General features: G+C 40.8%; 1 protein-coding gene across 1 annotated transcript in view; it reads left to right on the forward strand.

Moving 5' to 3' along the window:
* WIF1 (WNT inhibitory factor 1) overlaps positions 1-15,476 on the forward strand; it is a 60,792-nt gene extending 45,316 nt beyond the window's left edge. The window contains exons 4-10 of the mRNA XM_040990096.1: positions 1,309-1,449; positions 2,666-2,761; positions 4,194-4,289; positions 8,194-8,289; positions 11,849-11,944; positions 12,443-12,538; positions 14,622-15,476. Coding sequence (XP_040846030.1) covers positions 1,309-1,449; positions 2,666-2,761; positions 4,194-4,289; positions 8,194-8,289; positions 11,849-11,944; positions 12,443-12,538; positions 14,622-14,743 — 743 coding nt within the window. The 3' untranslated portion in view covers positions 14,744-15,476. The remainder of the gene's footprint in view (positions 1-1,308; positions 1,450-2,665; positions 2,762-4,193; positions 4,290-8,193; positions 8,290-11,848; positions 11,945-12,442; positions 12,539-14,621) is intronic.
* Positions 15,477-21,813: the final 6,337 nt, after the last annotated feature.

Raw genomic sequence — 21,813 nt, forward strand, 5'->3', positions numbered from 1 at the left:
TGTCTTAATTCTTTAAGTTGGCTGTATTTTCTTTTTGCTATATAATTAATTTTCTGCAATGAGCGCATGTGGGGACTCAGGGAAACAGGTGTAATGAACACTAACAAGGCCAAGCCTTGAGAGGTCTTTGGGGTTGCCAACCACATTCAGAAGATTGAATGATGAGCCTGTGTAGTGACAGGAAGGGACAGATCAAATTTTGTGTTCATTTCTTACTCTAAGCGTAGATTTTCCTCAGTCTAAGATGATTTGTACAAGGTTAATGGTTAATATAATCCAGCATACAGGAAAAAATGAGGCAAAATTCCACATGTACATCTATAAGCTCTGCTTTGTGTAAGCAAACATTAGTGTAGTGGATCAGTTACATCAGTCTTCCCCAGTGTAGTTTCATGACCATTCAGTGGATCTCAAAAATTCACAAAGTCAGTTTCTTTTAGTCCAGTCACATCTGACTTGTGCTATTTCTACTCTCCAGCTTCTGAGAATTCCACAGTCCATGGCCTGCTCACCATTCCTATAGAGCGGTGTCATCACTTCACAGTCTTTGTTTATGCGCACATGTCAACGCCTACATTCACCACCAAGCAATCAGACTCACAGGAAAGATGTGATTCCCTTTTAGGAACCTGCCTGAACTATTAGTTCATCACCTAAGCCTATTCATGAGATTACCCCATCACACCAAACTCTTCTAGTTCCCCAGAAAGTGACACTTGTTCATGTCAATAAACAGCCTGAGAAAATGGTAGCTTCAGTCCTTCAATTTGGTGGAATACCTTCAAAGAAGGTATTGTATGACTTTCAAGCACATAGGATGAAAATACGCTAGTAGGATATATTGCTGTTAGAGCTTTACATAGTGGGTTATAAAATGTTAATGCTCACTTTTTTGGGTTATTTGGAGGCTGGAGACCCATAATGATATTTTGCCTAACTAAACCCATCCACATTTCCCTTTAATTTTCCCTATAATTTCCAGAAAAACATTTCTCAGATTATGAACAGAATATCCAGAAAAACATTTCTCAGATTATGAACAGAATATCCCAAATTTCACAAGAGAGGGGTTGAAAATTAATGATGGTCATTCATTCTGCATCCAGCAAGATGCACCAACTCTGGACCATGCTTAGATGGTCATAACACAGCCCCTGTGCTGTGCTGGTGGAGATAGAACAAACTCCTCTATTCTCACAGACATAAAAGAACCATTCAGCATGATCAGTGTTGCTTTGTTCTTTGTCTTCCAAAGATATCTGTAAAACTGCAGTCAGCCAGGTAAACTGTTTCTGCTTTCTCTCTTAGTTGTTCAAGTTGGCTTCCCGTGCATTGGAAAACAAGATGGGGTGGCCGCGTTCGAGGTGAATGTGATTGTAATGAATTCTGAAGGCAACACCATCCTCCAGACGCCTCAAAATGCTATTTTCTTTAAAACATGCCAGCAAGGTAAGCAAGAATAGGTCTATGGGTATGAGGTGATTTGGAACAAAAAACCCTATGTGTGACTACAACCACACTAATGGGAGTTAGTGGTGGTAAACTGGGTCTAGTCACAATGGCTTTGATCTCACAAATTTTAGGAACCAAAAGATTTCTTCAAACACCCCCTCTCCTTCCTCTATACCCCTGGAATAGTCTGAGAATCCTCAGTAGCATCTTATAGTGTTCACAAATGTTCCCTATTTTTTTACTCCTGTTGCTCAGGGTAATACTGTTATTCATTGCCAATGCTTTCTACCCATCAAAGACAACAGCACCTGTTCTCATGCTGAAAGCTTGGGGTTGTTCCCATTCCAGGAAAACCAGGTGTCACTCTCATGCGAATGATCACTGCTGGGCCAGAGCTCACTCAGGCAGCCCCGCATCTCACCGCCACAGTTAGGATGCCGTAGTTAGGTAGGAAGAAGGTCTGCCTCCTTTCTTGTCCTGCACAGGCTTTCCCAGCCCAAGGTTTAAGTTCTGGAAGCTTTCGATGCTTGAAAGGTATACCACAAAGCCATTCCATCCTCTGGAAATTAATACTGAGAACAATGTTACTCTTTCTACTACATTGTGAATTTCACTATCTTAAAAAAAGTTATTATATTTAATTTTTTTTGAAAGGTAGAGTGAGAGAGCACAGAGAGAGAGATCTTTAATTCTGGGTTCACTCCCAAAATGACCACAAGGGTTGGATGAGGAACTCTTTCTGAGTCATAGGTGGCAGGAGCTCAAGTACTTAAGCTAATTTATCCTTTTTGAAGGCCCATTAGCAAAAATCTGGATTAGAAGCAGCACAGCTAGAATTCAAACTGATGCTGAGTTCCAAAATGGGATTCGGCATTGCAGATAGGGGTTTAACCCTCTGTGTCACAATGGTGTGAATCTAAGGAGGTCTAGTAGATTGATGTCAACAGGAAAGCAGAATAAACTGGCTTTACCTTCTTTCATGGCCCTCCTCCCCAACTTTTGGAGGTAAGATTAAGAAAGGCAAAAATCTTATTCTGCAGAGTTAGAAAAATCTAACAGTAGAGAGAACGTGGCAGAAGTATCTCTGTATTCAATTAATTACAATAATTGGTGTATTGGAATAATAAGTGACCACAGATGTCTCATGCTGGCTGGTATTCACTCAGCTTGCTTTCAAGGAAGCCCACATTAACTTTGTTTCTCTTGGCTGCAGCTGAGTGCCCAGGAGGGTGCCGAAATGGAGGCTTTTGTAATGAAAGGCGCATCTGCCAGTGTCCTGATGGGTTCCACGGACCTCACTGTGAGAAAGGTAAAGAATGGGGTCAGCCAGCTTCCCGGGGGACTTGGAAGTCATGCAGGCGTCTCACGTAGGTTTTTAACACATCTTTGAAGTTATTTTTCTGGTCACATTATAAGGATTAGAGACGCGTTAAAAAGCCACAGAAGAGCTATTGGAAATTAATACTTCTATGAGTGGTTTCCTATTAAATTCAGTGTGTGGTGACCAGGCAGAGAATTTGGCCCAATTCTGCACTCTCTGTGGCCATTCCTCACCCATTCCTTTTGCTTTCATCTACCCTGCATAATCTGAAGTAAGTTTGGAGGGTCTCTCCCCTCGAGTTAAACTGAGCTTAAAACCCCTGGTCTACCTTGACTTGAAGTTATCTATTCCAAGTAAAAGTAGCTTGATTCATAGGTGTACAGCAGGGTTATGAAGTCATTAGAAGCCTCCAACCCCCCTTTCTCCATGCCCTACAAAAAAGATGAAAATCATTTGCAGGATCAGTACTACTACCTGGAGGATGTTGTTATTATTATTATTTCTAATTTAGAAAATGGTTGCGAGACAGAGAAAGCTTCTAGCTGCAGGTTTACTCTCCAAATTCCCATATGGACAAAGGTGGGGTGGGATGGGAACTCAGTACGGGTCTCCCACAAGGGGAGCAGGAGCCAAAATATTTGAACCATTGCTGCCTCCCCAGAGTCTATATTAGCAGGAAGCTGGCCTCAGGAGCCAGAGTCAGGCACCAAACCTGGCATGCTGAGGGAGTATGTGGGCATCTTCACCACTGAGAAAAACTTTTAGGAAAATCACATGAAAAATGGGTAGGCAAAAGAGTTGGCATTAACCATAAGACACTTTGATAATAAAAATATATTTGACTAGCATAAATAATATTTTGCATCTATAAAAACTAATACTCTTTTATTTGAGATTATCTTGGGAATTAGAGAATAAAAGGAATAGGACAGAGAGAAAATATTTAATGCTGAGATCACATCTTAGCAAAAACAATGATTCCAGGCAAAGTTTAATCAGACATTCAAATGGAACAAGATCAAATTCTTTTCTAACAAATTGATAGATTGAAAAATGACCCAATTTTTGCAGCAGAAATAAGTTTTGAAACAGCAAACATGTCTCTTTGAAGAATGATAATTTTAGAGTCAACCACAGTGCTTAAAAATACATGAGGATTCTTCAAAGTTCATGGAAAAATTGAATTAAAATATGTTTATTTTGGTGCAAAAACTTGAGATTTCTACTCAGTTTTTTTCATAATTCAAATTTTTCATAAACTTTCAAAGACTCCTGGTATTTGTTTTTTTCCATTAAAATAAACTTTGTTTTATTTCACTTTTTGAAGTCTTCCATAAACCTTGTTTCATGATTGATATTTCCAAATGGTTTTGTTCCAAAACCCTGTTTGGTCTTAATCAGGATTCTCTCTCCCCATAAGCCCTTTGCACACCACGCTGTATGAATGGAGGACTCTGTGTTACTCCTGGTTTCTGCATCTGCCCACCTGGATTCTATGGAGTCAATTGTGACAAAGGTAACAATCTACTTCTGATAACCAAGGTCTTTTTACTTTTTAAAAGCATTTATTTATTTTTATTGGAAAGTGATATATGCAGAGAGGAGGAGACACAGAGAGCAAGATCTTCTGTCCAATGATTCACTCCCCAAGCAACCGCATTGGCTGGAACTGTGCCGATCCAAAGCCAGGAGCCAGGATGATCTTCTGGGTTTCCCATGCAGGCTCCCAAGGCTTTTGGCTGTCCTTGACTGCTTTCCCAGGCCACAAGTAGGGAGCTGGATGGGAAACTAAACAGCTGGGATTAGAACCAGCGCTCATATGGGATCCCAGTGCATGCAAGGCGAGAACTTTAACCACTAGGCTACTGCATTGAACCAGTCTTTTTGCTTTTAAAATATGTGATGAAAATAATTATCCTTCCTATACAATTGTTCCTCCTAACAGCTCTATCACTCAGGGTAAAGATGACTACTGTAATAACTGGAACTCCAATTTTAGTGAAATCCAACATAGCGCAGGTTTGTTTCTACTCTCAGAGTGCAGGAATTCCTAGACAGTGGGCAAGGCAGCTCTTGTAACAGTGTCCCAGGAGCCTAATCCCAGCCTCCAACATCCTGCCCAGAGTTTTGAGCCTTCTAGAACTGACAGAGAAAGAAAGTAGACACTGCTTTAAAAGCAATCCCTGGCTCAGGGGTCACCCTTACACCTTTCATATCGATTCCAGCATTATCTTGATTGACCCTACTTGGATCTGGGCAGAAGAAATGTCTCTGGCTGGACAGCTGTCTCCTGTCAGCCACGTGGGTTATGAAAGGGGAGCATGGTAGATGAGTATTGCTGATGCCATATCACAACCCGGCATGGTCACTGTTGAAGGAATATATCTATCTGTGCTCCTACATATTTTACTTTTTGTAATATTCGTCTTTCAGATGAAAGATTTCTCCATTTAGTAATCTTTTTAAAAATTCTCTTAGAGTTCATCTGTGGGGTTGGGGCAAAAGTAGCTTCCTGCAGTGTGGTGGCTGTGGGAGGTGCCCCAGCCAAGCCAGACCCAATGCTGGGGACACAGGCCAAAGTCACTGCCAAAAGGCAGTGACCGAGTCCTAGGCTTTGGGCGGTCAATGTGCCTATTGGGCATAAGGCTCTGCCTATTGGCTGCCCAGCGGTGAGCTCTGGGGTTTTTAGGATATGTAATTGCTACCTAGGGACACCTATGGATAACGCCAGTGTGAGTGTAGGTGAGGGAAGAATTCTGGGTGATTCCCAGCAACGGGGTCTCTAAACTTTCTGGCAAGCATGGGGGCTGAGACCTGGTGGTTTGGAGGGGAGAGTCCATAAGATCTATTTGGGCTAGACTGATTCACCAGCCCAAATGGGTATCCTGAGATGGGCTATTAGTATAGAGCATCACTGACTGCCATACACCAGTCCACATGAAAGCTATGGATGGGGGCATGTCTGGCAGGGCTAGATACCAGTACCTGACTGAGTGGTGGAACAGTGGATGGGTCATATTTGGCAGGGTCAAGACACTAACCAACATACCAGAGAACTAGGTCCAGGTGTAGATTCTGTGGGGGAAGTGTGGACCCAACCCTGTGGAAATACAAGTCCTGCTGGTTAGCTTACAAGCTGGAGTGGTGATGAGCTGAGCTAGGTGTGGCCATGGAACCTGCCATCATTTACGGGTAAAGGAATCAACAACAGTCTGGGCAGGTCAAGGCAGCAGCACCCGAAAGTGCATCCTAAAATAGTATGTGGGGTGGGCCAAGCTGCAACTGGAAGGGGGCGGACTGGGCAGGGCTGAGCAAACCTCAACTCACAAGGAAGAACTGAATTCAGGATGGCACACAGGTCATGCCAAACTAGGCTCTTACACCGACTGGTCTGCATGAGCCAGGGATACTAGGCCACAGCATTGAAAGCAAAGGCTGAGACAGGTGAGGGGTTAAGCCAACTGGGTCAGAGCATCACTGGCACACGTGTAATCTAGGGCTGGGAATGGGCTCGGTTGGGGAGCTGTGAGAGTACACCCTTGCTGGGTTGGGGTTCCCACAGGAGAGTGTGGAGGCCAGAGAGGGAGCTGCATTTCGGTCTGGATATGGCTTCAATCTCCCTTGGCACAGGTGTGAACTGGGGCTGGGTGCACTGAGCCAGGCTAGACTCCAGCACCAGGGAGAACCTGAGGTGGGCCTGGGGGGGGTTGTGGGTCACTCTGACTAGGCTGTAGCTCCCACTGATTTTTGTGAGGGCCGAGGGTGTGCTGGGCAGAATCAGGCTGGACTGCAATACCCATTGGTTCATGTGGAAACCAGGGTTGAAATCAGAACTGACCCAGCAATTACAACCACAAGCTGATTGGGAATCAAACCCAGGTCCTCTGATGTGGCACACAGGACATCCTCATGGCATCTTAACCAGTAGGTTGAATGTCTGTCCCAGTATTTGTGATTTTTAAACACGAAGTTTATCATTTAAAAAGCATGATATTTATGATATTTTTGTTTGGACCATTTTGTTTTTCCAGAAGGAAAGCATACACTTAAACTCTTGGATTTCCTTTCTAATTTCCCAATGGAAGCTTACACTAACTTTTGTCCACAGATAGCCAACTTTGACCTGTTTTAATTGGCACAAGAACAAGCAAGACATATAAAATTGCTAACAATTCTAACACTCTTTTTAATCTATGTATTCCATTTTCTGAGACTATAACAAAATACCCAAGGCTGAGCCCTTTAGGAAAACAGAAAGGTTATTTAGGTTACAGATAGGAGGTTCAAGGGCATAGCACTGACAACTGCTTGGGTTTTGCGAGCACGTCTTTGGCGAGATCGCAACATGGTGGGAGTGTGTGACAGGAGGAGGTCACGTGCACAAGAAGAAGCCAGAGTGCAGGGAGAGAGTAGCCTTGCTGTGATTGTAACAACCTTCTCTGGTGGGAACATCCTGGAGTGTCATGAGAACTACACTAATCTCTTCACAGGGCAGAGCCCCCAAGTTTCCAAATCCCCTTTCACTAGGTCCACTTCACAGAGGTTCCACCACTTCCTGGCGTCACTACACTAAGGACCAACCTTTCAACACCCGGGCCCTCGGGGGACAAATCACCACCAACCCACCTATTTTACAGAATAAATTAACTTGCTCACTTTTATGTAGTTCCTCTTTCCTTGTCTGCATTTATCCATCTTTTTTCTGTCTTAGGTTCAATTGAGCAGTGAACTTCCAGAAATTGACACAGCGGGCTCAGGGGCATTTTAGGATGAATCCTAAATAATGTAATTGTTACATGGGTAATCTAGTTCATTGGACTTGTGCTATCAAAATTCAACTTCTTCAAGCCTCCAGCTTGTACAACCATCGCGTGCCCATTGGCTGGCTTTCATTAGGGTGCAATCTCTTTTTGAATACAATTATTATCCTCTATAATGGTCATAAAAAAGTTTTTAAAAACCCTTTTGGATAAACTGAGTCGCTATCTTATTGAAAGCAGCATTGCTTTCTCTTCTTTTGGATCCTAATATTAAGACTTTTTTCTCCCTTTTATCTCTTCCAAAGCAGATTGTCCCCATTGATACCTTCACTTTATCTTCCAATTGAATGTTTCAAGAAAGCATTTTTCTTGGGTTTGTAGCATTCATTTCTTTTTAAGGGCATAGATATTTGTAAGAAATTGTTTTACACATAGTGATGTTTTTCACTAAAATGTAAAGTCAGGTGTGAGAGACATTTAAGTGGTATCTTAGGTTTTGGAATCTGCCAATAGTCAAGCAATACTTTTTTTTTTTTTTTTATCTGTTAAGAGGTTTCTTTTATTAAGTAAGTGGAAACGAAGCAAATCATCTGTTTTTAAGTGCAGATTTGTTGAATTTTCCCGACAGTCAATGTAACACCCTGCTTTTCATTCCAACAGCTAACTGCTCAACCACCTGTTTTAATGGAGGGACGTGCTTCTACCCCGGAAAGTGTATCTGCCCACCAGGACTAGAGGGAGAGCAGTGTGAAGTCAGTGAGTACTGATTTTTGCATTCTTTTTGTTTTGGGCGTTGGATAGCAGGCTTAGGAATTTAATCTCTTCCTTTTATCAAAAAGGAATGTGAAGGCAGGAGAATTAATAGTTTATCTAGTTCTAGGTTAGGGTTTCTTGATTTATCCATCACCTACTTTAGCTAAAAATGAGGCAGAAGGTGACATAAAACTTGAGAGGATTTAGAGCAAGTGTTCTCCCACTTGGTAATCTGGAGGTTTGGATCATTCAGGATGTGGGTGCTTTTATCTCTCTCTCCTTACACAGAAGCCAGTGCTTCAGCCTAGAATTGGTGGCCAGAACTTTGGGACAAATGGCATTTGTTCACCTACCTACATGCATACAGAAATTTTATCTGCCACCCACCATTAGACATCCTAGACTAGACTAAGTCTAATAACTTGCCTCAGAGAAAATGATAGCTCCAAGGATGGGAGGATAAAAGATGCCCATAAAGCAGCATGACTTAAAAGTACATGAGTTGCAGAGAGATTACATGCTGTGAAAAGAGCCAGACACAAACATAGCCTGCACTGTGATTTCAAATTTTTGAAGTTCAAAAACAGGAGCAATTAATGCACAATGTTAGAAACTAAAATCATGGTTGGGAGCACATAGAAACTTTATGGGGTGCTGAAAATTGTTCTCATGTTTTTGGTGAAATATCATTTGTGTGTCTAATAAAAATATAGGTTAAGGGGTGAAGTTTAAATTTTAAAAACTGGAGAAATTAGGTGTGCTGCATTAGTTTTGACAAATATATTAAAGTGAGATGTTACTAACAGATTGTGACAAATATAGGAAGTTGGGGGAAATTGGGTGTGCTGAACTTCACAAATTTTAAAAAATTTTTATTTATTTATTTATTTAAATTGGAAAGTCAGATATACATAGAGAAGGAGAGACAGAGAGGAAGATCTTCTGAAGCCAGCATCCAGGAACTTCCTCCAGGTCTCCCACGCAGGTACAGGATCCCAAGGCTTTGGGCCATCCTTGATGCTTTTCTAGACCATAAGCAGGGAGCTGGATGGGAAGTGGGGCCGCTGGGATTAGAACCAGCACCCATATGGGATCCCGGCACATACAAGGCAAGGACTTTAGCCACTTGGCTACTATGCTGGGGCCATAATCTTTGCCTTGTAAGTTGAAAAGTTTTTTTTTTAATGCCTTCATTTGGCATGTTTTAAAAACTTACAACGGGGTAGACATTTAGCCTTGCTGTCAAGAAACATGTGAACCATGTAGGTGTATCAGCATTCAACACCCACCGATAGTTTCAGGAGTCGGGAGTGATGGTTCAAGTCATTGGGTTCTTGAAACCCAAGTAGGAGACCTGGACTGAGCCCCCAACTCTTGGCTTCCTGCTTGGTGAGTCCCATCCATTGCAAACATTTAGGGAGTAAACTAGAAGATGGGATCTCTGTCTCCTCAAACATATAAATCTTAATTTAAAAAAATCACATGATGAAAGTGTATTGTGGTAGACTGTCCTGGTTCTGGCATCTACCTACTGTGTAGGACTCCGAGAATTAATTAACCTCTCTACTAAAATCAGAAATGAGGCAAGCCATCCTAGATCACTTTTTGACCCAGAGTGAAGACAGCAGCAACACTCATGGCCAGAAAGGGGCAGGAGGCTGTGCCCTGCCTGCGGAGGGTGCTGTGTTCCTGCCCATCTGGATGTGTGTGGACGACAACTTGTTTGGCATTCTTGTTTTCAAATCAATGTTGTGTCTGTAGAACACCACTATGTTCAGTCCAGTCAGACAGTCACAGTTTCTGAAGTTGTAGTGTATTCAAAATTGAACAATGCTTAAGTTCTTATTCTAACTTCCAACTTATAATTTATTTGTGGTTTTTTGAACTTTAATGAGTAGTAGATGAAATAACTATTTTTTATAGAGTTCAAATGAAATATCTCTGAAGTTTCCATAGAACATGTAATTAATTGTCAGGATGTGGCTTCTAGTCTTATTAATTACACTGCTCTGATAAAGGTTCTTCTAAACTAACTTCCTTCAATTTTCTGCCTGTATTTGCTCTCAAATTTCACATTCTAGTGGGCTCGTTTCTCTTCAAGTGAGTGTACTCTTTCATGCCCGTAGGTCTGTGAACTTTCCATTGGCAGAGAAAATGATTTTCATTCTGGGGTGGCTTTTCTTTTTTCTGCCTCTATTTTTTTTCTAACTGTACCAAAAACATGGGGCTTTGAAAGCTTCTGATTGACCCTACCACAAATTTCATTCAATCCTTTTAGGAATTTTCTTCCTTCTCTTACAGGAACCACATTACCAGCAAAATATGAACGTAGGCTTTGAGTTGAAAAGCGCCTCTAAAACAAAATACAACAGCACAAAACAAAAACAGAAAAAGTACTCCTAAACATATAAAAGCTAGCAAGTATAGTTGAAATATGTATTCTTACTTTTTAGTTAAGATATATTCAATCTATTGTAACATTCAACATTTTAAGATATATCTTTTAGTTTATTCTCAAAACTGCAGCTATCACATGTATCAAATTCTAAAACCTTTCCTCATTCCCAAGTCATTCCCACCAGACCCTAGCAACAACTAATGTACTTTCTGTCTCTTTAGATTTGACCATCCTTAACATTTCATACGAATGTAATTACACAAAATACAGCATTTTCTGACTTTCTTCCATCTGCTGGTTCACTCCCCAAGTGGCCACAATGTCTGGAGTTGAGCCAATCCGAAGCCAGGATCCAGGAGTTTCTTCCGGGTCTCCCACATGAGTGCAGGGTCCCAAAGCTTTGGGTCATCCTTGACTGCTTTCCCAGACCATAAGCAGGGAGCTGGATGGGAAGCAGGGCCACCGGGATATGAACCGGTGACCATATGGGATCCTGGTGGGTATGCAAGGTGAGGATTGTAGCCAGTAGGCTATCGCACTAGGCCTGTACCTTAGGGTTTTCAAAGCTCACCCATGTTGTAGCATATGTCAGCATGGTATTTCTTTACCTTGCTAAATTATATTCACTTCTATACGAATGTATCACATATTGTGTATTCATTTCTCAATCAAGGAATATTCGGATTTTTTTTTTCCACTTTCAGGACTATTATCCATAGTGTTACTTTGAAACATGGGTGTGGGCTAGGTTTCAAAAACAGTGTCATTCAAAATTCAGAACTCAGACAAAAGATCAGTAGTGGGTCATTCATATCTTTAGGTGAGGTATATTTTAAATTACAGTATGTATTAATTAGTTAAAAGATTATCCTATTTATTTAAAAGGCAGTTTAAATATAACTTTTGAGCAGCACATTTTTTGTGTGCAAAAAGTCAAAGATAAAGAAATCATCAGCAAAATATTAGCCCATCTCTTTCAAAATAAAAGCTCAAAAAATCAAACAGACCAGGGTAGATTATAACTAAATGGAGGTGATTGTCAGTTAGAGGCATTTATTCTCTGTATTCGGTAATTGCCCTAAGCACACACACACACACAATCATGTAGTTATCTGTGGTTGAAGCACATAGTTCCTTGCTTATTTGTGTCCCTCTCTGTTTCAGGCAAATGCCCCCAGCCCTGTCGAAATGGAGGTAAATGTATTGGCAAGAGCAAGTGTAAGTGCTCCAAAGGTTACCAAGGAGACCTCTGTTCCAAGCGTGAGTATCCCAGGCCCATAGCCAATCTGGGTTAGGGTGTAATTAGGCCCACAGGAGTCTCACCACACACTTTCTGCGGATTGCATGTTGCCCGGACGCCAGTTAATCTTACCTTACTGACATACTGATTCCTTTATGGATGCCAGAGGTGTTACAATGAAATCCTTGCATGTACAAAAAAAGTCACATACGTTACTGGATTTTTTTTTTTTTTGTAACTCTTAAGGGTTTTCTTCAAGAAAATAAGCTTGCATTGCCCAGCACTTTCAAATTTTCCCGAACACCTTTGGTAGGTGAGAAACATCGTTCTTTTCTAAGGTTATTCAGGATTTTTCAAAAAGCTCAATACTGACTTACAGTTGGGTTATTGAGGAGAAGACTAATTAGAGGATGAAAACAAGACTAATTCACTCTAAAGAGCTGCAGGAAATACAGCTATGTCATTCTGTTGTGAGACGAAAGCTGAAGAGACATTATTTTTATCTCCTATGATTCTAGCCGTCTGTGAGCCTGGCTGCGGTGCACATGGGACTTGCCATGAACCCAACAAATGCCAATGTCAAGAAGGCTGGCACGGCAGACACTGCAATAAAAGTGAGTGGGATACCATCTTCTTTCATGTCTATTTCTGACTCCAAAGGATATTAGATAACCTGAAAATCATCTTGGTTAGATTTTATTAAAAGCAACTTCTTCTCTCCTCCTCCATGATCTCCCCACCTCTCTGAAAATCAGAATGTGAAGCATCAAAGCATAAGGAGTGAGGCATTGCTGTGAAATATCCCCACAAATATGTACTATGCTGCATGAGTAATAGGAGTTATTTGATCATATAGTATGTTGGTTGCACTGTAGGGGCTGCATTTGGGACACCTGTACTTCATGTAAGAGTGCCTGAATCCAAGTCTTAGCTCCACTCCTGATTTCAGCCTCCTGCTAATCTGTAATTTGGGAGGCAGCAGATGATGGCTCAAGAACTTTCTCTTCCAGAGAAACCAGTTTGGGGCTAAATGACTTATAGAAGAATACCATTTCTACAGCCACATGGAATAAATAAACCAAATCCTGTATGCTACCCTCATCTAGATTCAAAACCCAACCTTGTCCCACAATGACAATAACCTTTCAGAGGCTCTGGGGTGTGAGGATGACCTGATGTTAGACCAAACATCCTGGGACTCAATTACAAACATCTCTGGAACTCACCCGTGGGGCCTGGTAAGCACTGAGCGCGATGACGGTGAGCGCTGGAGCGCTCTTTCCTTTGCTATGCTCAGTTTCACTTCCAAAAGTGAGGCAAGTTAGGGGTTCCAGGATGTGGAGCAATGAATGCCAATACTGACAGGTCTGTCAGCCCCCAGGTAGCACCCATTGCAAGCCAGGCTGCTGTAGCTCCTACCATCTGTGGACGTCCTTTAGCTCAAGCCATCCCCTACCAAGAAGATGCCCTAGTGCTGCATTAAAATCGAAATATGTTTTCCTGGAGCAGCCACCCAGCTCTTTTGTACATTAACTAAGAGCTCAAGCTTGAAAGAGTAGCGTTTCTTTTGTCTAGAGGAAGGTGACAAGGAAGCTCTGAGTCACAGAGTTCTACTAAGAAGTGACTCCCAGTGGGGTGACATCTTGGGAGGTCCCATGCACCCAGGCATGACAGGGGCAGGAGGGATCTGCAGACAGACGTTCCCGCTCAGGCTCACCCTCACCAGCAGGGAGGTTGGGCTCCATGGGTGGCAGGACAAGCAACATGGTAGGGATTTACTTCAGGGCATTGTTTGCTGGTGTTGTGACCATCCCATAAGCTACTAGCTTGCCTGCTGACAATTCAAAGAAACACATTGAGGAACAAAGTATCCTGGTCTCAGTAGTTAAATGGCATGCTTGGATTCATAAACCACAAGGAACAAATGAAATTGCAGACTTGACTCTGATGCACAGCAAGATGGAGGCAGAACTTTCAAAGTAATTGCTGTTTTGGACCAGTTTTTGAAAATCAGAAATGAGTCAGAGCCCCAGGCACCTCTAGAAGTTCACAAGCCACAGGAAAGGAGGTCTCAAGTTATGTAACTTGGGGTTTTATTCCATTGCAACCAGCTGGAACCAGACAGATGAACACTTTGATGGAAATTCACAGATCCCCATTGCTAGGGCATCAGTTCACATCATAATCCTTTCTCTAACACTTAGGATGAAGGTACTTAATTCTCACAGAATTTCCATTTAGTGGGAGGCTAATAGCCACACCCAGTCATAGTGAAGAGTAGGGAGTGGATGGGGTTCATTTTTGAAACGGATCAATGTAAGTTGGTCTGAGTTTGCAAAGTATTGAAAAGAATCAATGACTAGATTTTCTACCAGGCATTCAAGACCTCAGTGCTAGATCCTTCTCAGAGCTTAGGTGAAGAATATCCTTCCATTCAATCAAATTTACCCAACCTTTTATTAACAAGAATTTCTGCATAGCCAAAATACATTTGAGTGGGAATTCTGATGGATCCATGTCTGCTGGAGTTAGTAAACTACGTTTCTATGAACAGGGATCTTGATCCTGCAACATTTCTTCATTCAGGTAGCTTTTTGTGGTTGAAAAGGGCAAATGGACTTCATTTGAATGGTTAATCATGAATCTGAAGAGCCTGGTTTTGTAGCTTTTCTTTTAAGCTGTGAATAATTTTTGCAGGGTATGGAGCCAGCCTCTTGCATGCCCTGAGGCCAGCAGGCACCCAGCTCAGGCAGCACACGCCTTCACTTAAAAAGGCTGGGGAGCAGCAGGATCCACCGGAATCCAATTACATTTGGTGAACTCCGGACATCTGCAACGTTTTAAGTTACACCAAGTTCATAGCCTTTGTTAACCTTTCATGTGTTGAATGTTCAAATAATGTTCATTACACGTAAAAATACTGGCCTGAATTTTATTAGCTTCATTATAAATCACTGAGTTGATATTTACTCTTCCTTTTAAGTTTTGTAAGTATATCTGTAGCATGATGATATAGATTTTCTTGTTTCAGAGCGTTGGGACAGATTTTATATCATGTCAGTAGATCAGGTTGAAATTTCATGTTTTCAGTGTGTGGTTGGCAGATGTTTTCAAAATTACAAGATGTTCTTGGTGTCAAAGGGCTGGGGAACATTAGAGAGGTTAAACTGGGCAAAAATGCAAAAATCACAAGGATTTGGATGAAATCATTTCCAGTGTTAAAGTTATTGCTTTTCAGGTTTTATTATCATATGTTTAAACATTGGTCACCTGTTTTAACTGCCTCTATTTTAAACTCTGATTCAATATATTTTGACCTTAACATTATTCCAGAGAGTTTTATACTGGAAAAAAATCCAAGAAATTATACTGTGGTAGTATCAGTTAAACAGTATAATATATTGTAAACACAGTGAAATAGGGAATATAATGTATGAACTGTTTTGCATTGGCTTGGAGCAATATAATATATTGTAAACAAAACACGGCTCTTACATAATAAACATTTTATACTGTTCGTATGTATAAAATAAAGGTGCTGCTTTAGTTTTCTGATGGTGTATGGAGTGGTATTTGTGTGTGCTATTTTAAGGAAATAAAGTTACAATGCAGCAGTAGTTAACATCATTTGGAAAAAAAAAAAAAAACAGCGATTCCATTCTGTAACCCTGCCATGGCGCTCTAGCCTCCCCGCTTCCTGCCTCCTCTCTGACTCCACCTCAGCCACAACACACCAACTGTTGGCACTACCTGACACACTTCCATATCATCTCAGCTGAGCTGTCATCTCCCTCAAGAACGCTTCTCTAGAATGTTTTAAATGCATGTCTTTTGCTATAACAAAATACACAAGGCTAGGTATGTCTAAAGAAAATAAACTTACTTGGTTCATGGTTTGGGAGGCTTGTAGGGCAACCGAGAAAATGGTGCCAGCATCTGGCAAGGGCTGTCATGCTGTGTCATATCAAGGTGGAAGGTGGAATTGCAAAACAGGACAAGAGCAAGAGAGCAAAAGAAGTGTGAATTCAGTTTTGTAACTGTCCGCTCATGATAACCAATCATGCACAGGATAGTAATAGTCAGGAGGACAAAGCCCTTCATGACCTCATTGCCTCACAACACTACTACACTGGGAATTAAGCTTTCAACACATGAAAACACACAAGCCATAGCAGAATCCTGACTTTCAAAGGTGTTGGAATTACAGTGTAGGCAGGCTCAGTCACGACTTAAAATACCAGCATCAACTGAGTACTAGTTCATGTCCCATCTACTCCACTTCCAATCCAGCTTTAGAGGACACCAGAGTACTTGGACCTTGCCACCGATATGGAATATCCAGATGAAGATTCTGGCTCTTGGCTTTGGCTTGGTCCAGCCCCAAGCCACTGTGACCATTTGAAGAATGGATCAGTAGACAGAAGATCTCTATATCTCTACCTCTCTTTCTGTAGTTCTGTATTTCAAACAAACAAACAAATAAAGTCTTTACCAAAATATTAGCTCACATTCTCTAGTATGAGCCCCAAGAGTTTCAGAAAAGAATATAAGAAATACTGCTACTTTTCAAAAACCTGTTGGTTGCCATACACATCGTACGTTCATGCATGATTTAATGAAGACGTATTCTGTGAAACATTTAAAGTGATTTTGTCATGGTGTGAACATAGTTACACAAATTAAGAAGGCTATGATGTTACAAGGCAATATAATTTCATATCACTATCATATTTGTGATCTATTTTGATCAGCATGTCATTCCATGGTGTACAATTGTACATGTTATCTTAATATCCTAAGAGGTGTGATTATGCCATTTTAGATAAATCAGAAAAACTGAGATGTAGAGGGAGTAGTTTATCCAAGATCAGACATGACAGGAAGATAGATGTCATCTGACTCCAAATTGTTAACACTATGCTACTCTCCCTCCTTAACTATTCTCACACAACAAAAAAGTCCACAAATCCTAGAATATGTCCATTCTTATTCTCCCAAAGGAATGAGGTCATTGCTTTAAAAGTACTCTAACTTCAATAGGTTTCTTTTGCTAGGCTGTGGCATAGTCAGCTACAGTATGCAGAGAGGAGACAGGCGGGCAGAATGTGATCAAAGAAGAGACTAATACAGAGAACTAACTCATCTTGTGTGGTGGTCTCAGGCTGCAGCAGTCTTTCTCTTTTAACCACCCAGAACCCAACTGGCTTATGGTCAAACACTTGGAATTCCGATGGTAGAACTAATTCATTTAGCTAGACATAAAAAGCAAAAGGCAAACGGAAACAATCAAGGCTGGTCATCTCCAAAGCATTTTAACTGAATACTCCACTAGACAATTTTGTGCACATAGTTCTACATATAACTTCAGTTACAAAAATGCAAGATATATTAAAAGAAGAAGATAAAAATAAAAATAGAAGCTCTAATGTTTTCTTTATCCCAAATATGGTTTTAGGTTTATCCTAAAGTGCACCTGTTTTCTGGAAGGATGACAACATCTGGAATGGTGTTAGAACCAGAACGAAGGGTAGACTTGAGAGAGATTTCAAATCTCAAAGGAGAGCAGATGATGAAGTGAAGGAAAAGGTCAAGAATTGAGAGAAATGTGGGTAGTGGCATTCATGACTAAGAGGGAAAAAAGGAAGATCCAGTGTGGGGCAAGGATGGATGGTTTCCAGAGATCCTGAATTGATTTCAGCATGTGGAGTTTAAAATAACTTTGAAACACTTTTTTGGAAATGAATGCCTGGTAGACATGTAAAAGTACAGCTAAGAGCTTAAAGGCAATTAATTTGTTCATTATTACTCACATTGTAATGGGCAACACCAATTATATATTAAATTCCTTTTAATACAAATATATACATTGGAACTTTGATAAGGAGACTAGGGCATTTCACTTATGTTTTGCAATGTTTATAGGTTCTATATATGTTTCACATATTTTATTACTTATCTCTATATTTATTTTCTTAACAGTAAGGCCTTTAATATTAAGTACTAAAACCTTTATTACCAGATGTGGCATGAATGTTTATCCAAAACCTACCCTTTGATTACTTTATTAACCTATATGGCATTTACACAATGAACCCATCTCTAAAACAAAAGCCAACACTTTTTACTTTATGGTATATGAAACTTTGGTTGTTACTTATAACTACCACTCAAGGGAAAGTAGAAGGGAAGAAAGGAAGAGAATATCAACATGAAAGATCTCTAGTGAGAATTTAAAAGTCAAAACAGAAAGAAGTTAAGGTACGCTGAAAAGATGTATATCACTTGGCAAGATAACCCAAGTATGAACAGGAAGAGAATGACAAGAAACCCTCCAAATGTTCATGAAAAAAAAAACATAATACAGAGAAATGATGCATGAATTTCAAAAACCTCTACACCAAAATAAACTTTCACCTTTTATTCAATTTTACACCAGCCTTTTAAAGAAGTGCCCTCCTCAAGGCTAAATAATAAAAGACTGAGGGAGCCCAGTATTGTGGTATAAAGGGTAAAGCCTTCTGCATATCGCATAGACACCAGTTCAAGACCCAGCTGTTCCACTTCCAGTTTGCATCCTTGCTAACATGCCGGGGAAAGCAGTGGAGGATGACCCAGTTGCTTGGGCCCCTGCACCTATGTGGGGGACCTAGAAGAAGCTCCAGCACCCTGGCTGTGGTCTGACACAGCCCCAGCTATTGCAGCCATTTGGGACATGAACCAGCAGATAGAAGCTCTCCTTATTCTCTTTTGTTCTCTTTCTCTCCTCTTTGCAATTTTCTTTTTCAAACAAATTTAAAAATACATCTTTTTAAAAAATTAAAACAGGCTGAGGAGTATGATTAGGAAAAGGGCACACAGAAATTCCTGCATAGTTTTAAGAAGTAGATACATATTTATGCCTGAGCTCTGCTCCAACCACAACTTTCGTGTTTGAGTCCTGAAGATTATTAAAAAAAAAAAAAGTCAAATCTATAAAAAAGAATACTTCCATGAGGCCTGGATCAAGAAATGTACATCTATGGGAAGTGATGGTTCTGGCATCCCTTTGGGCTGATGAATTTTAAAATATCTCTTATGAATGTGTCTACAGAGGAACTGTGTAAAGAAGAGATACAAAGCACAATTAAAAATAAGGCTCAGTATCTCCTCTACTATTCCAGAACATCCATCTCTGGCCCTGGTATTTGATGTTCCAGTCAGCCAACTAAAGTGCTAAAAATGGGTCCAATCAAGCCAACTTTACTGAGCATATTGTTAGTGGAGAATGTCCCTTGAAATTCCTCCTGCCCCAACTGTATTCTTAAAGCTTCTGTCAATTGTGCACATTATTTTTCCCAAAAGGAGTTGTGGTGATATTATGCCAAATGAAGTAAACCAACCACGAAGACACACACTGATGGCTTTTTATGTGAGGTTTTTAAAGTAACCAAAATCATAGAAGCAAAAGTATTATATACTTCACAGTGCTCAGTATGAGAAATTTTATAATGTTTTTCCCACCCATAAAAAGGAGTTATAATAACTAGATTATTTCCTACTTCATTCCATATCCAATGATCCTTAGGACACTTGAGCTTGATATGCGAAGCACAGCCCCCGGAATGAGCCAGCCCTTAAGTCACTAATTGAAAACAAAGAAATGTCCCCCTGGGTTCACACAGGTCAGAGTGTGGTGTGGTGCCCAATGCTCTCCATCATATGGACAAAATAATAACATACAGAACTATTTTTTTAATTGGAAAGTCAGATATATAGAGAGGAGGAGAGACAGAGAGGAAGATCTTCAGTCCAATGATTCACTCCCTAAATGGCTGCAATGGCCGGAGCTGCACTGATCTGAAGCCGGGATGCAGGAACTTCTTCCAGATCTCACACGTGAGTGCAGGGTCCCAAGGCTTTGGGCCATCCTTGACTGCTTTCCCAGGCCACAAGCAGGGAGCTGGATGGGAAGCGGGGCTGCCGGGATTAGAACCGGTGCCCAAATGGGATTCCAGTGCCTGTAAGGTGAGGACTTCAGCAGCTAGGCTACTGCACCGGGCCCTCTTCAACAGTCTTCAACTTTGCTTCAGAGATAGAGGTGGCAAGCAGAGAGCATAGGGTCACCATCTAAAGAGAAACAGGAGCCTAGGAGAAACAGGACCCTCTCATCTCGCTATAGCCGTTAACTTCAATGGGCACAAACCTATCCTATGTTGAGAAATAAAGGCTTTAGGCAGGATTGCTTTATTGGATTCCCTTGTCCTTAAATCTCATACCCCTGAAAGTAATTAACACTCCCTAAACACAAGATAAGATGATCCTAAATTACTGCTTAGCTTTTTCAGAACAATAACAACAAAAAAAAAATACAACGACTTTCAGTCTAAGTAAGGAGTCCTAGTCAAAATAGTAGTAGCTGCAATGGTGATTGGATCTCTCTAACTCTCCTAGTCCCCTCTCTTTTTTCCTTTCTCTCTCTCTCTTCCTTCCTTTCTCCCTCCATCTTTTCCTCTGTTGCTCGGCCAAATAAATTTTTTTCAAAATTAAAATTGGAACAGACTACTAGCCTAGTGGTTAAACACCATATAGAAAGCCACGTCTTGCATCAGAGTACATAACTTCAACACCAGCTCCCAACTCTTAACTTCCTGCCAATGCGCATCTTGGAAGGCATCTGCAATAGTTCAGGTGATTAGGTTTCTGCCATCCATGTGGAAGACTTTGAATCAGTTTCCAGATCCTAGTTGTGGGCCAGCCCGATCCCAATCACTGTGGGTATTTGGGGAATGAACTAGCAGGTGTGAGCACTCTCTGTCTCCTTTTGTCAATCTTTCCCTTTCTCAAAATAAAGAAAAATTTTAATTATATTAATTACATTTAAAGATTGCCAAATATGTGAAACTAGCATTTTTCTAACGATTTTACTACATTTTACTGTTATCTACATTCTTAAGGTTATTTATATCAATTGTATCTGAATAGAAAACATATCGTATCCTAGTGCATCTCTTTCCAATGCTACATTCAGCAATGTTACGCTAAGTTGTCCACAATGCACCACAGAGAACAGAAAGTACCAAAGTCAAGACTACTTTTCCCCAGAGATCAGGGTTTTTTTTAAACCTTTTCTGTTTAATCTTTATAAAAACTTCATGTGCATTCATTCCCATTATACAGATAAATGACTGTATGCATTTATCTACATTTATCGGTGACCTCCCAGAGTCTCACAGCCATCAAACAGACTTTAATTCACTCGTATTTACAGGAACAGACATTAGCTTGGCCTGATCAGGCAATAAGGTATGTTAAGGAATGGCAGACCCAATATAATTTCTTTCTGAATGGATACTTTCCTTACAATTAGGATTAAAACAAACAACAACAAAAAAACAAAACAAACAAAAAATGATCCAATGGGCTCAGAGCTTCAATACTGAAAGTGAATGAGTAAATGAATACATTTCATTCATGAGAAAGGGTTGCCCCAGAGCAATTAGAAATCTCTCTGTCTCCTGAATCCAGGACTTTGTTTACCTCCTCCAGATTTATTATACTCCAGCTTTTACTCTTGCTCCATTCAGCTGCTAGTTTAGCGGTCTCCTGTAGCTAATGTGACAAATTACTGCCAATTTGGTACCTTAAAAGCAACAAGAATTCCCTCTTGGAGTTCTGGAGATCAAAAGTCTACAATCACTTCATCCTATCTAAAATCAAATCCATAGGGAGCATGATGGAAAGCGCGTCCCTTACCTGGCCAGTCTCTGGTAGCTGTCAGCACACCCCGGCTAGCAGCCACCTTTCTGCTTTGTGTTGACACGTCCTTCTCCTTCATGTGTCTGTGTTCAGTTCCACTCTGCCTCTCTTCCTTTTCCTTGTATAACAGTGGTGGCATTTGAAGTCCACTTAG

Source organism: Ochotona curzoniae, unplaced genomic scaffold (genome assembly GCF_017591425.1).
Source record: "Ochotona curzoniae isolate NIBS_2020 unplaced genomic scaffold, NIBS_Ocur_1.0 contig_1014, whole genome shotgun sequence".
Taxonomy (NCBI): domain Eukaryota; kingdom Metazoa; phylum Chordata; class Mammalia; order Lagomorpha; family Ochotonidae; genus Ochotona; species Ochotona curzoniae.